General features: G+C 46.3%; 1 protein-coding gene across 2 annotated transcripts in view; it reads left to right on the forward strand.

The window, feature by feature from the left end:
* galnt7 (UDP-N-acetyl-alpha-D-galactosamine: polypeptide N-acetylgalactosaminyltransferase 7) overlaps nt 1-13,810 on the forward strand; it is a 17,073-nt gene extending 3,263 nt beyond the window's left edge. The window contains exons 2-15 of one of the 2 annotated variants that reach the window (XM_005753380.1): nt 434-545; nt 1,018-1,336; nt 2,439-2,605; nt 3,955-4,085; nt 5,019-5,098; nt 6,112-6,294; nt 7,271-7,388; nt 7,473-7,595; nt 7,865-7,980; nt 8,418-8,520; nt 9,029-9,127; nt 9,369-9,497; nt 9,671-9,701; nt 12,599-13,810. In XM_005753380.1, the coding sequence (XP_005753437.1) occupies nt 434-545; nt 1,018-1,336; nt 2,439-2,605; nt 3,955-4,085; nt 5,019-5,098; nt 6,112-6,294; nt 7,271-7,388; nt 7,473-7,595; nt 7,865-7,980; nt 8,418-8,520; nt 9,029-9,127; nt 9,369-9,497; nt 9,671-9,701; nt 12,599-12,705 (1,818 nt within the window). In that variant the 3' untranslated portion in view covers nt 12,706-13,810. Of the gene's footprint in view, nt 1-433; nt 546-1,017; nt 1,337-2,438; nt 2,606-3,954; nt 4,086-5,018; nt 5,099-6,111; nt 6,295-6,470; nt 6,654-7,270; nt 7,389-7,472; nt 7,596-7,864; nt 7,981-8,417; nt 8,521-9,028; nt 9,128-9,368; nt 9,498-9,670; nt 9,702-12,598 lie in introns of both variants that reach the window. The other variant, XM_005753381.1, reaches the window with a different exon arrangement.
* The last annotated feature ends 1,505 nt before the right edge of the window (nt 13,811-15,315 follow it).

Genomic DNA, 15,315 nt, shown 5'->3' on the forward strand with positions numbered 1-15,315 from the left:
AGCACAAAACAAAATGATTAATGCCGACAATCCATTAGTTCACATCATGACAGAAGAGCTGAAGTCTCCGCACACTTGGAAGCACAGCCCCCCCTTGTGGTGGACCTGGTAACTGCAGTGGAGCAACTTTATTTAGGATCTTGTGCACTAACCATATGTTTGAATCACGTTTGATTATCAGAATTTAACATCTAGAACAGGACAGTAATGATATTGATGTGCTTTTCTCTGCAGAACCTTTCGAGTTTGTTTGTTTGTGGTGTGTTTGGTTTTGATTCGCTCGTGTTTGTGACCAGCGTGGCGCGCAGACAGACTCGCTGGATTTAAGTGTCTTGGCTGCATTAACTCTGTGAATGTTTAAAATGAGCTGCATTGTATTTCAGTGTAGGACACACGTGTTTAATATCCATGTCTGTTGTGTTTCATCATGCAGGATGACAGCTTGTTGCCCAAAGGTGACCTTGCAGAGCAGTTTAAGCCTGTGATGCCCTGGCCTCATGTGGAGGGGGTGGAGGTCGACCTCGACTCCATCAGACTGAAACACGGTGAGGACTGGCTTGTTTTTTCCTGACTGTGGCCAAAGCGGGTGACTATCAAAGTGACAGCCCACGGTATTACTGTATTTAAATCACCAATACTGGTGTATACCTCCTGTATTAGACATGAGTCAATCAGAGAGGCTTGGAGGATTTGTACATGTGCAGAGGAGGGAGGGTGGATGTTCTGGACGCAGGGTGATGAAGACGGAGCAGGAGGGCAAGAGGAAGACCTCAGAGGAAGTTCATGGATGTAGTGAAGGAGGAGATGCAGGGGGATGCTGGGATAGGGAGATAGTCTGCTGTGGAGCAGCTGACAGAAGATGATCCTCATTAGTGATTGTTTGTTGGTCTGTAATCACTGCTAATTAACATCAGCCCTGACAGTGGTTTTGGTGTTTTCTCCTGCCAAAGACTTAAAGTCTAACTTTCTCAGCACTTGTATGCTGTGGTCCTGTGTCATCTCTTGGTTTGTGTTCAGGAGGGGCCGACCTTCCCAAGGATTCAAAGGAGCAATCCAACCAGAAGCAGGTGATTCAACAGCAGTATGTGACATTCGGACCTCACACACACGCCTACACTAGCCCCGTCCTGAAGAAAGGTATCCTGGGAAATTTTGAGCCTAAGGAGCCTGAACCTCCAGGGGTCCCCGGTGGACCCGGAGAGGGCGCTAAGCCGTTTGTCCTGGGTCCAGAGTACAAAGACTCGGTTCAGGCCTCCATCAAAGAGTTTGGCTTCAACATGGTTGCCAGTGACATGATTTCACTGGACAGAACAATCAATGACATACGCCACGAAGAGTAAGTACTGCTTCCACTGAATGCATGTCTGCCATCTTTTGTCCTGCAGTCACATAAACCTGATTAATGTTACAGGAGATAAACTTCAATAGCCACAGGAAACGGGCAGTAAGCCTAACACCGATCGTCCTCCTGTAACCTCACTCAGGGATCAATCAGGAAATGATACTGAATCATGCCGCGTGTGCAGACACGTGTTCACAATGTGTTTCTCGTAAACAGAAAAGCGACACATCATTAAGTACGCCGTATCCTGTGTTCTGAGTGCAGAAATGGGCGTGATGACCAAATCACTGTGGCCGATTTCTAACGCGACACCTTTGGCAGAGTGTAGCGTGACACAGGTGCTGCCTCACAGCCTTTTCAATTGGCGCTGCTGACTTTATCGCTCAGTTGAAGTGAGAACATAAATGCTTCCACTCAGATCCTCGTACAGGCTGCAAACTAATTCGGTGAATGATGTTCTTGTGTTTGTTTCTGCATGTACGAGTCGGTGTGAACTAGGGCTGCTCGATTGTGGCAAAAATGATAATCATGATTGTTTTCACTGAAATTGAGATCTCGATTATTTGACGATATTTATTTAACAATAACAATGTGTTGAGACCGCTGCTCTTAATTGTTGTGACACGTGTTCGAAACGCAGAGAGGTGCGCTCGATTTGCCACACGGAGCAGCGCGAGAGTAAAGCACGAGGGAGGGGCTAATAATCGGCTCGGTCATTTTTAATGATCGTTGAAAGCCCAGATCGTAATCGAGATTAAAATTCGATTAATTGAGCAGCCCTAGTGTGAAAGGAACATTAACACAAGACTCAGGCTATGGGTCCTGCTGCCGTGGACTGAAATGCACCGTTAGCCTCATTCTCACACACATTGTGCACATGCTTTCTCTGTGCCTTCGAACTTTAACCTGGCGCTCACACACTCGCGCTCTGATGGATGCAGAGCTGAAGCGTCGGACTGTTAGACGGCGCCTGTGTCACAGTGTCGATGCACAGTTTCAACAAGTTTTACCGTGTAGGAGTTGCGTTGGTGCAGCGAGACTGTACTACGCTGTGCAGCAACTAGGTTTCTCATGGCACACCGTGTCCTCCGTGCAGGTGTAAGTACTGGCACTACGACGACAGACTGCTCACATCCAGCGTGGTGATAGTCTTCCATAACGAAGGCTGGTCAACGCTGATGAGGACTGTCCACAGTGTCATCAAGAGGACTCCTCGCAGGTACCTGGCTGAGATTGTCCTGATAGATGACTTCAGTAACAAAGGTGGGTCTGTTTAAAAACATCATTTTAGATGCGTGTTGGTTCCACTGTGAACAGCCTCCTTTTTCCATCATGCTGTTAATGATCACCTGCAAAGGCCGTCCTGTTGGTTCACGTGGTGCTGTCTGCTGCAGTCTGTGGTCAGAGGCAAGGTGTCACATGGTGTTACCATCATGTCTGTGCACGCTCCTCAGACGTCCACGTGGGCGGCTGTAATCCCCCAGTGGAGCCAGAACGCAGCACAGAGAAGACAGAGGCTAACAACCTGACTGTAGAGAAACAAAGCACGGACACATGTCAGTGTATTCGCTACAGCACGCTGCACTCAGCTGTGGAGCATCAGAGAGGGACATGAAAGTGAGAGGAGGACCAGACAAGCTGCACAGCTGACTCATGCTAGCTAAGTTAGCTAATGCTGTCTGACTAGGCTGGAGTGCTAAACTCTAACTTAGTGGAATGTAAGGAAACCTACCTATGATAGAAACGTCTGTGTGATCAGCTGCTAACAGCTATGAACATATCAATCAGCTGGTGCTGTGTGCAGCACGCATGTGGGAACACATCACTGATAGGTGTGTAGCTTAAACCCATTCGCTGGAACGTCCAAGACAATTCAACTACACAGCAAAAGCAACACACAAGTAGGCAAAGTTCTTCGTGTTACTCATGCATGAGGGAGAGAACCACGACAAGCGCCGTTCCTTCGCTTGACCTCAGTCGCTCTCGTCCGCTCCCCCGTAACACTGCTCTTTTATCGAGGTCACATGAATATACATAGGTTCATTAACATACGACGTATTCATACACACAAAGAGTTGTGTGTGCGTGTGTGTGCGTGTGTGTGCGTGTGTGTGCGTGTGTGTGCGTGTGTGTGCGTGTGTGTGCGTGTGCGTGTGTGTGCGTGTGTGTGCGTGTGCGTGCGTGCGTGCGTGCGTGGTCAGAGTGTGACCCCATAAAGACTTCCCTAACCTGCTGGTCTGGAAGTCCAGCGGTCCATCTAAACTAAAGGCACTCAGACTAAAGCTGACACAGCTACGTTTATCCTGCCATGAAACAATAAAACGAGGTAGACCTCTCCCCAGCTGCCAGGGTGTGGATGCCAGAGGACTCTGCAGTGCACACGATGCCTTTGCAGACTCCTAAGAATCTACCAACATGACATTGATTATACAACTCTAAGCATATATGAGTAGATATTTCTAAGCATAAATGACAATCAACAATACAAATCTAACAATCACCAGCTCGTGTCTTTACTCCAGCATTCGTCTGTCAGCAAACCAAAACTGTTTTCTCAAATGCTCATTGGTCCAAACGCGTGTACTAATGCTGGCTAACCAATGCACTTGCAGTCCATCTGAAGGAGCGCCTGGAGGAGTACATCAAGCAGTGGAACGGCCTCGTCAAACTCTTCAGGAATGAGAAGAGGGAAGGATTAATACAGGCCAGGAGCATTGGAGCCAAGAAGGCCACCAAAGGACAGGTACCATGTGACGCCGCTGTTGCTTTTCCTCTCTAATGCTGACGATGTCTCTTAGACTTTTAATTAGCGAACTGATCAGAATTTAAAATAAACACAGTGACGTACTGTGTGTAGTGTGTAAGAGTACTCTGTGTTAAATGTACAACATCGCCTCTGAAGAGATCCCAACGTGCGGCCGCTGCAGACAGGAAACCGTTCCAGCTCAGTTCTTACGTTCTGGCACTGCTGCCGTTTTCCGCAGAGATTTTGGTTCCATGTGATGTAACTGTTTTGTTTTGTATGTACACTTTATTACTGCAGAAACAATTTCATATAGTAAGAAAGTAAACTGGGCTCCCATCTTTAAATAAGTGTCAATAACTGATTTGTAAAAGTGCCGAATGGCACCAGCAGTCCTGTCAGTGATCCTCTGCATCACCGACAGTCCGACAAGCCGAATAAAAGAACTCAGACAACTGATGGGAGATCAGCTGACAGGCGGGAGAAAAGCATGTAGAGAGGACACGAACACAGTGCAGAGGAGCGTCCACAAACAGCTGCAGAGGGCCAGTCGTTCTGGCTCTAACAGGGATGAAACCACACACGACTAATCTATCAGCAGAGCGAGAACTTTTAGTTTCTCATTTTCAAACTGCAGAGAACAGGAGGCAGGCCTCGTCTTTGTAACGTGAAGTTTAAACATGCTGGAGAAAAACCACTGATGCAAACCTGCTCTGAAGGCGTTGTGTGTTTTTGCTGCTGACATCAAGCCACAATGAACTGGTCCTTATGTTTCTGAGCAAGAGAAGGAAGAATTCTCACGAGTCGGCAGATTTCGTGACCCAGGAGTCGGAGCTGCTGTCATATTTCAGGATGTCAGTGGACGCGTGGAGCAACATTTAGACAGAGGCTCAGCTTTGCAGCATCACATTTCAAAGGGTTTCCTTTTTAAAGGTGCTGGTCTACCTGGATGCTCACTGTGAGGTCGGGATCAACTGGTACGCTCCACTGATCGCTCCCATTTCAAAGGACAGGTAGTGCGCGCGCACACACACACACACACACACAGTGTAGCCTCATGTTATCACAGCTGTCGTGGTTGTGAAGCTGTGCTGTCTGTTAACCTGCAGCTTGTTGTTTTTCAGCACTGCTGTGACAGTTTCAGTTTTTCTGTTTGCACGTCCTGTTCAATGACGTGAACTCAGACATACAGACGTTATTATTACGACATTATTTGTAATGTTGCTCCCGTGTGATCGATGTGAAATCAAATCACGACGTGCAGACTTTCAGCTGTAATTCGAGGGCTTTGAGTCAACCTGCTGAATAATTTAGTCGGCTGTCTTTATTGACCCCCAAAGGGAAATTGCACAAATTGTGTTTGTGTGAGTTTGTTATCGCAGCAGCAGATTCGCACAAAGACACAAAACAGACGCATTTTAGAGGCTCAAAAGTCACGGACTGAACTATCATAAAGTCAAATTTAAGATTTTATTTTTAAACTAAGAAAAAGATATGAAATGTGATGACCTGCAGCTCTGTAGTGTGTCTTGGACAGATGAGCGAACCGGCCTCGCTAACCGCGAAGCCGTCTGAGTCGGTGTCCTGTTGCTTTTTCAGTTCTGCGATATCATCTACACATAATATAATCTGGATATGAGATGGCTCTGATTGAAAACCAACACATCACCAGAATAATATGGATCCAACTGTTGAATGTTAAAAATGGCTCAACAATGTGGCACAGATGGTTTTAATCTTATGGCCGATCAGTGGCTGAGTGCCTGGAGCTGTATTGATGGAGCCTCGGTGAGTTAGGGCCTCCCCTCCACCAGTCCTTTGACATTTTATGCTTTTTAATCAGTTTTCTGTATCAGAAAGGTCTGACGGCGGTCCGAGGACGCGTCGTCGTCCCACCGTGGCTGCTCAGTCTGCTGTGCTGCATCACTTCTACGCTCTGAGCCACACACTCCTTTACTCTGGTTTTACAGCGCTGTTGTTGAAAAGCGGCACATCCAAAGGCTTGTGTGTGTTTATGTGTATGTAGGACAGTATGCACAGTGCCGCTGATAGACTATATAGATGGTAATGAGTACAGTATGGAGCCCCAGCAAGGCGGAGACGAGGACGGCCTGGCTAGAGGAGCGTGGGACTGGAGCCTGCTCTGGAAGAGAGTGCCGCTTAGCCAGAGAGAGAAGGCCAAGAGAGCGCACACCACCCAGCCTTACCGGTACACACAACGCACCAGCTTGTTAAACTGACCTCTGTTCTGTTTGTGTCTCCACCCCCACCCCGCGTGGCACCTTTCCCTGTGTCTGTCTGTGTGTTTTTCCTGGCACTGCTGTCATCCCCTTCATGTACACCCCTCCTCTCCACGTATGCTGCATGCGTGGCCCTCTGTGTCAGAACGGTGTGTACGGTGCCTCTGATCGACTCCGTCCACGGCGAGACGTTCACCTTTGAGCCCCAGGGTGGAGGAGACAGCAACGGTTTTGCTAGAGGCGCCTGGGATTGGAGCATGCTGTGGAAGAGAATCCCTCTGGGAGCCAGGGAGCATAAGCTGAGAAAAACTCAGACTGAGCCTTATAGGTACACACAGTCATTCCTAACTCGTGTGGACGTGTCCCGGTCATTTCTCACAGGGCTCACAGTAGGAGTAGAGCAGCCTCACCTTAACAGAAAATGCTAATCTTAAGGTCATGCCAGCCGTGCCTGTGTAGAGGTAACGTCATGAGTATGAGTCATTATTTAGGTGTCTGCTTTTGGGGAATCGCTGCACACATCTATCTTCCACCCACTGGAGGGGAGGAGCTTGTTGTTGACTCTTCTTTGTTCAGTGTAGCACAGCTTCCTCTCAGGTGTCTCTTACCCTGAGTCTGTCTGAAAGGCCTCCTTCTTTCCTTTAAGTGGTCTTGGCGGCTGCGTTGCCTAAGGTGGGTTGAGTCCCGAGCTGAAGGCCGTGGGACTTTGGGATATTTGTGGGGTCTGTGGGTGAGCTTCTGGTGTGAACTGGGCTCGGACTGGGGCACCATCACTCCTTTCTGTCTTCACATTTTCATTCGTCCTCCTGCTGTCTTTCACTCATGTCTCTGTCAGTGTCACTTGTTCATTATCACGTCAGCAGAGGGACTGACCGCGTAGAGTCACATGATTACAAAGAGATGGAAGCTTGTTTCGGGCTGAGGACTGTTTCTTTATACCTGCAGGTCTCCAGCCATGGCAGGAGGTCTCTTTGCTATAGAAAGAGACTTTTTCTTTGAGCTGGGACTGTACGACCCTGGACTGCAGATATGGGGAGGGGAGAATTTTGAAATATCTTACAAGGTAGACTTTGAATTGTCCAGTTTATGTTCATCCCTGCACATTGTAAAGACATCATGGTTACTGTGACTCTGTATGCTGGTCCAGATCTGGCAGTGTGGTGGCCAGCTGCTCTTTGTGCCCTGTTCTCGCGTCGGCCACATCTACAGACTTCAGGGATGGCAAGGCAACCCTCCGCCAGCACATGTTGGATCCTCGCCTACTCTCAAGGTGAAAGCAGACAAACGTGTGAATGGATGGAAACTTGTATAGTGCACATCTTCTGTTTCAAGTTTCCACAGAGTCCTGCATTTCCAAGTTTCTGTCTACACAAAGGAGGTGTTGCTGCCATCTGGCCCTCCACCTGCATGCATGGAGCCAGGTCCAATAGCAGATGCATGCTTTTGCCCTTCTGCCCACAGTCACCGCTACACCTATGCAATCACTCTGTCATGAAAGGGATGGTACTTCATCTACATGTGTTGTATTTGTGTTTGCAGAACTATGTTCGTGTGGTGGAGGTTTGGTGGGACGACTATAAGGACTACTTCTACGCCAGCCGCCCTGAAACTCTGACTCTGGCCTACGGAGACATCAGTGACCTTAAACGATTCAGGTGCACAAAAACCACTCTTCTACCTTTTTACTGAGTGAACGCCCACTCAGAACATAGTGTAGCACTGACTGACTTTCCCCAGGATGTATTCCTTCAGCTGTGCAGTGTGATTGTATGATTTGCAGTCGACGAGTTGGTCTTCATTTAGGGTAAACTGTTTAATGTGGGTATGATCATATAAAGGTTTGTTGTGCTTTTGACACAAATTCACTCCATCGCTGTGGAAACGTTAAACACTGACCTCCAACTGTGCTCAGAAAGATGTGGCTACGCATGCACCCTCTATCATGCTGTAGCGTAAATGTTTTAAAGTGGTGTGTTACAGGTGTGCAGTAAATAACATGCAGGACTATGTGACCTGAGGATGAAGCGTTTTTCTGTCTGAATTCATCTTTAGCTGCTAAGCACACAGCTGATCTCATGTTTGTTTGTTGCAGGGAGGAGCATCGATGCAAAAGTTTCAAGTGGTTCATGGAGGAAATAGCATACGACATTCCACAGCACTACCCACTTCCTCCTAAAAATGTAGAGTGGGGGGAGGTAGGCGTGCTCACACACACACTCTCGTTTTGATATCATAGTGAGGACATAATGCTTTCCCTAGCCGCACACCCTAACCATTAAAGATGAATGCATAACCCTGTCTGTGGCCCTAAAACCATATTTTGAGTTTCAAAACGGTCTTCCCACTCGTGTGGACGGGCGTTTAGTCCCCATAAGGCAGGCTTGGCCAACTCCAGGCCGAGGGGGCCGGTGTCCTGCTGGTTTTAGATCTCACCCTCAGTCAACACACCTGAATCACAGGATTAGTCCATTACCAGCCTCTGGAGAACTTCAGGACACGTTGAGGACGTCATTTAGCCTTTAAATCAGCTGTGTTGGATTAAGGACACATCTAAAACCTGCAGGACACCGGCCTGAGGCCTGGAGTTTGGACACCACTGCCATAAGGGCTGTTGGTCCCCACAAGCCTGCCAGTATTTGGTCCTCACAAAGATGCATAAACATGTTTCACACACAGCATGCTTCACTGTCCCTGTGATTGCAGATCCGGGGCTTCGACACCAGTTACTGCATCGACAGCATGGGACACACTAACGGAGGGAATGTAGAGCTGGGCCCGTGCCACAGGATGGGTGGAAACCAGGTAATTAAACACTGTCACACGTGACGTGGCTCTTTGTTTTCCTCTGGTGTGACGACATGAGCCAGTGTTACTGTGATCAGTGGGTTAAAGGGACAGCTGGCTGCTTCTGTAGATGAAAGCTTGGGCTCCTTATCGCCCCATGAGTGTGCTCTCCTGCCTCGTGTCACAGAAAGGATGGAGGCAGGCTTTACGTTAGGTGTCCAGATCCTGACTCTGGTTTTTCACCCTGAACTCTGTGTAGCTGTTCCGCATCAATGAAGCCAACCAGCTGATGCAGTATGATCAGTGCCTGACCATAGGAGGCGACAAGTCTGCTATCATCATCACACACTGTGAAACCAACCAGCACATGGAGTGGAAGTACTTCAAGGTGAGACACACACAGATCATAAGATGGATGTAGTGTTGGTCTTTAGATGTTTGCTCAGCAGCGTGTGGAGGCTGGAAGCACTGAGATCACACCAACATGTAGGAGGCAGAAAATCTCTGACACAAGCTGAATTTACTGCCTTTTTTTCTCTCCTTTCCCGTCTGTGTCTGCAGGATCTGCATCGATTCACTCATGTGCCAACAGGTAAAGGACTGCACTGGCATTTTAACTCATCTTTTCTCATCATCAAAGGCACTTTTGGCTTTATCACACATGGAGTCAGCTGCTGTTCGCATCATTTACTTCAGCCTCAGAAGTGCTTTTGGTGCCAGACAGAGAGAGAGAGACACACACACACACACACACACACACACACACACACACACACACACACACACACACACACAAAAGCCCGTTCAGCTATCTTAGTGAGGACCGTCATTGACATAATGGTTTCCCTAGCCCTAATCTGGCCCTAACACTATTCTTTAACTAAGCCCCAACCCACATGATAAACCATAACCATTTCAACATTCTGGTCTTAAACCTAATTAATTGGACCAATAATTTGGCCTTAAACCCAATCATTGCATAACAATTAATTACAATTTCCATTTGGCTTTAATCCTAATTGGTACAGTATTACAGTTACAAACTCAATTGATTAATTACATTTAAGAATAATAAAACATAAATTAAATATACAGTTGTGGTTAAACATACTAAGTACACGGTTAAAAAAATACTGTAGACATGATTAAAAATGATTTACATGGTTAAAAAATGACAATCTTTCTAAAAACATGTTGTTGATAGTGAGGAGTGATCAAAAAATACATTTGGAGAAATTCTACCCAAAAAACTAAGAACTTTCTAAAACGAAATTCGAACTGAAAAACAGACGTGTACAAGTGTACAAGTGGGAGGGTGTAAATAGAAGCACTCTCTGCTCACTCCTCTCCATCGGACAGAGCAGGTCGCTGAGAGCAAGCCTGGTTTCCTCTTTCCACTGTGCGTAACTAGACCTGAAGACCTTCACGGGTGGAATCGCCGCCACATAGGCACACACATTCATTTGTTATAATTTGATTTCTTTTTTCTGTAAAATACAGTGGGGCAAATAAGTATTTAGTCAGCCACCGATTGTGCAAGTTCCCCCACTTAAAATGATGACAGAGGTCAGTAATTTGCACCAGAGGTACACTTCAACTGTGAGAGACAGAATGTGAAAAAAAAATCCATGAATTCACATGGTAGGATTTGTAAAGAATTTATTCGTAAATTAGGGTGGAAAATAAGTATTTGGTCAAATACTTATTTTCCATCAATCAAATCCCGCAGTGCCAGACGTGTTCCGCTGCTGAAGCCAGTGCATGTCCAGGCCCGTCTGAAGTTTGCCAGAGAGCACATGGATGATACAGCAGAGGATTGGGAGAATGTCATGTGGTCAGATGAAACCAAAGTAGAACTTTTTGGTATAAACTCAACTCGTCGTGTTTGGAGGAAGAAGAATACTGAGTTGCATCCCAAGAACACCATACCTACTGTGAAGCATGGGGGTGGAAACATCATGCTATGGGGCTGTTTTTCTGCCAAGGGGACAGGACGACTGATCCGTGTTAAGGACAGAATGAATGGGGCCATGTATCGTGAGATTTTGAGCCAAAACCTCCTTCCATCAGTGAGAACTTTGAAGATGAAACGAGGCTGGGTCTTCCAACATGACAATGATCCAAAACACACCGCCCGGGCAACAAAGGAGTGGCTCCGTAAGAAGCATTTGAAAGTCCTGGAGTGGCCTAGCCAGTCTCCAGACCTCAACCCCATAGAAAATCTGTGGCGGGAGTTGAAAGTCCGTGTTGCTCGGCGACAGCCCCAAAACATCACTGCTCTCGAGAAGATCTGCATGGAGGAATGGGCCAAAATACCAGCTACTGTGTGTGCAAACCTGGTAAAGACCTATAGTAAACGTTTGACCTCTGTTATTGCCAACAAAGGTTATGTTACAAAGTATTGAGTTGTATTTTTGTTATTGACCAAATACTTATTTTCCACCCTGATTTACGAATAAATTCTTTACAAATCCTACCATGTGGATTCATGGATTTTTTTTTCACATTCTGTCTCTCACAGTTGAAGTGTACCTCTGGTGCAAATTACTGACCTCTGTCATCATTTTAGGTGGGGGAACTTGCACAATCGGTGGCTGACTAAATACTTTTTTGCCCCACTGTACTAAAAGGTTCTTTTCAAAGCCAATTCATTTTCTTTCTTTTCTTTCTTTAAAAACTTTTTAAAAAGTTAAAAATTTCTTTTCATTTGGTGAAACAAAAACAACAATTAAAAAACTCATCATGGGTGCATGGACTTCTGACTGGACCCTGGTGCACCATGGCAGACGCCGTGGACAATCCAGGACCCAGACACCCTACCGAGGGATGGCCCGTGCACCGCCCGCCTCCAATTGGAGGAGGGGCCCAAACGCTCATCCTAAACCTGACCATAACGTAATTGTAACCCTGACACTAAAACCACAGCCTCAAAAAGGCCTTCAAACTTGTGAGGACCGGTGAGTGTGTCCTCACAAGTGACTGTTGGTTCTCACAAGTATAGTGAATGCAGCTTTGGGTCCTCACAAAGATAGCTAGACAGGAACACACACACCATTCATGGTTTGCCCGTGCTCTGGTCTGGTCTACATCCTGCAGTGAGTGTTGGGCAGAATGTAGACCAGACCAGCACAGAAGGTTCTGGTTTGTTTTTCATTACCCTGCAGTGTGACACCCTGCACGCTCACAGCAGTAATAATCGTGTCCACACCAATCATTGTTAAAGGGCAGCCTTCCCACAGTTGTCCCTCAGTGCATGTGGACAGCACTAGTGTGTAGACCAGGGGTGGGGACCTCCAGGCCTCGAGGGCCTGTGTGTGTCAGATCTCACCATGAATCACATGATTAGTTCATTACTAGACCTCTGGAGAACTTCAAGACATGTCTAAAACCTGCAGGACCTTGAGGCCTGGAGGTCCCCACCCTGGTGTGTGTTTTGTAGGTGGCCTGTGAGCGTCCGTCAGTAATCCCGCTGCTGTATTCTCCTTATAGGAAAATGTCTGGACCGCTCCGACCTGCTTCACAAAGTGTTCGTATCAGACTGTGACACCAGTAAAACCACTCAGAAATGGGAGATGAATAACATCGTGGCTGTGTGAAGACATCTGGGAGAGATCTGTTTAGAGGAAGAATACCTGACACCTAGGTGTTGGTGTACCTCCAACAAAATGAAGCCCAAATGGTTTAACTGTTGACATCGGCCCAAATGTGAAGGTTGCTCTGACACTCCAGAAGAGTTTGATCCAGAGCTGCTGGATGAACACGAACTGTCCCTGGTGGTTGTTTACACTGTCTCTGTCCTTTCAGGCTCTCAGGTCTTTTCTAATTTTCTCATTGCATTTGTGAAATGAATCCCATCAAGTCTTAAGATTATTAGGTCTGTTTAGTCCTCGGCCAAACTGATGAGCTGACTTACCAAAGAGTTTAGACTTCAGTCACATCATCATCATCATCATGGGTGTGGTTTTTAGTCTGCCGCTGGAAAAAGACCAGGATAAAGAAGGTCCTCAGTTTAACGGAGGAAAAGAGCGACAAGCAGCACATTTTGAAGAATATTTGGACGTGGTGACTCGCTGCTGCTGTTTGCTTTGATTTGGTTTTATTGGATCTTCACAAACAAACCCCTCGTCTGGCCTAAGTGTGATTTTGATTGCACAGGCTCAGTTTGGCTCATTGGTGATTTTATTTTCATTTACCAAAATGTTGAAAAGGCAAAAAAAAAAAAAAGGATTTCCTCCCATTCGCGTCCCTAAGCTGTGGCGGCGTTTCCTTCCTCTGTGCTGAGCTTTCAAACCAGCATGAACTCCTGAACTTTAGCGCTTTGCTCCTCACTCTGACATACACTGGGATACTCTAAAGGATGTGTGGGTCGCCGTCTTACCGACAGTCTGGATGAGAAATATAGAGTTTAGTAGCTGACCAGTACTGTGACTCATTAGTAATCGGGGTGGGGTTGGAGGCAGGATTATTAACATGTAAAAAATGCACAATTATTGTGGTTAAAAAAAGAAGATGTTTTTGTTTTGCGTGCAGCAGGGAGGGGCTTTGGTGTTTGGATGTTTTGTACTGTGTAAATAATCATTTCTAAAGATGATCATGATGGATTTTGTGGAGGGCTTGAATGATCTTGTAAATAGCTAACTTATAGCAGAGATTTCATAATGTGGGCTGAAGAAATAAATGACCTGATTTTTACAACTATAACTGTGTGACTGAAGTGGAACTACTTCATCAGCCTGTGCGAGAATCTCGCCTCACAGCAACAAAGTTGCTATGGATACGACCCCTCCCACAGGCCGAAGATGTGCAGAGTTATGGACGCGAGCGGCGACACAGCCTGCAGTCTAAAGCAGGTCGAGCAGAAAAGGTGAGAGGTGTCAAGACGGAGGGGTGGAGCTGCAGGTGGATGTGTCCGGTGTTACAGGCTGCACAGTGGGCTTCACTTTGTTCTGTGCTCTTCTTTCTGTTTAAAGAATGAGAATCGTTTCTTTTTGTGAAAAAGTTATAAACAGAAAAAGGATTGAGAGAAAGAAACCTAAAATTCCAAACAAAATACACTAACAGACAATTGTAGATGCTCCTGCGTAAGGTCATTAAGATTAAACCGTGATGATAAACTTTGAACAATATTAAGTTGGCTGAGTTAGCTGCACAGTTTCTTCCTGATAAAAGGGAGTTTGTCCTTCCCATTGTTGGCTGCTGGGGTTTTCTCCATTTTGCCAGATTTGTCTGGTGACACCACTGAGAGAAACGATCTTTATATGAAGTATTTAAAACCTTGAGACGCACACACAGCGCTGTATTGTGAGTCAGTCACGGTGTGTTCTGCAGTACCCCTCCATGAACATCGTGCTGATAACATTCATATACGTTTACCCACAAGAATTTCTTACAGTTTGACACGTATTTACATTTTCACATAATTTACAAATAATCATCATAAAATCATAAAAAGGAAATCAATTATTTTTTCAGTGTAATGTAAATTCGTGGTAGGCAATATCAGTGATGCAATAACAGCGTTACAAGTAACGGCGTTACTTTTTTCAGTAACGAGTCCCTCCATATTTTGGCCAATCACATGCGAGGATATAGGATAATATCATTATGTGAAAAACAGAGAGTGAGAGACGCGACAGTCAAGTGGAGCGTGCGTCTGTCCTCTCAGTGAGAGACAGTAGACAGCTGTGCGAAAGCAAAAACACAAATATGCCTGACACCCGTAAACAAAGCAGCATCTGGCTGCAGTTTAAAGACTTTTTTGTCTTGGTCTCGATACCCTCCGGTCTTGGTGATGTCTTGGTCTCGGTTTAGGCGGTCTTGACTACAAGTCTAGTAACGAGTAATCTAATTACTATTCCTATCGTTACAACGCCGTTACCGTTACTAACAAGAAACTGCGGCGCGGTCGCGTTACTATTTTACAGCAAACAGACGGTTGAAGCTGTCTGTAGTTTACAGCATCTTATATCAGCTGCACAGACGTAGCTGTAAGTAATCTGGGCGCTGCAGCTTTAAGCAGCTGCGCTCCTGCGGACAGCGATCACTTTCTGCCCGACGATCAGTTTTTGGCACAACACCTGGAGCTCAGGGGGCAAAACAATGGCATGAGTGCTGCTGTTTGACTGAGGAAGGATAAAGTAGTCGTGGTAAGCCGATCACATGACCACTTCAAGATGACAAAGCAACAAGGTGCCAGTTTTTAAATT

This window comes from Pundamilia nyererei, unplaced genomic scaffold, assembly GCF_000239375.1.
Source record: "Pundamilia nyererei isolate P.nyererei 1_Seehausen unplaced genomic scaffold, PunNye1.0 scaffold00424, whole genome shotgun sequence".
Taxonomy (NCBI): Eukaryota; Metazoa; Chordata; class Actinopteri; order Cichliformes; family Cichlidae; genus Pundamilia; species Pundamilia nyererei.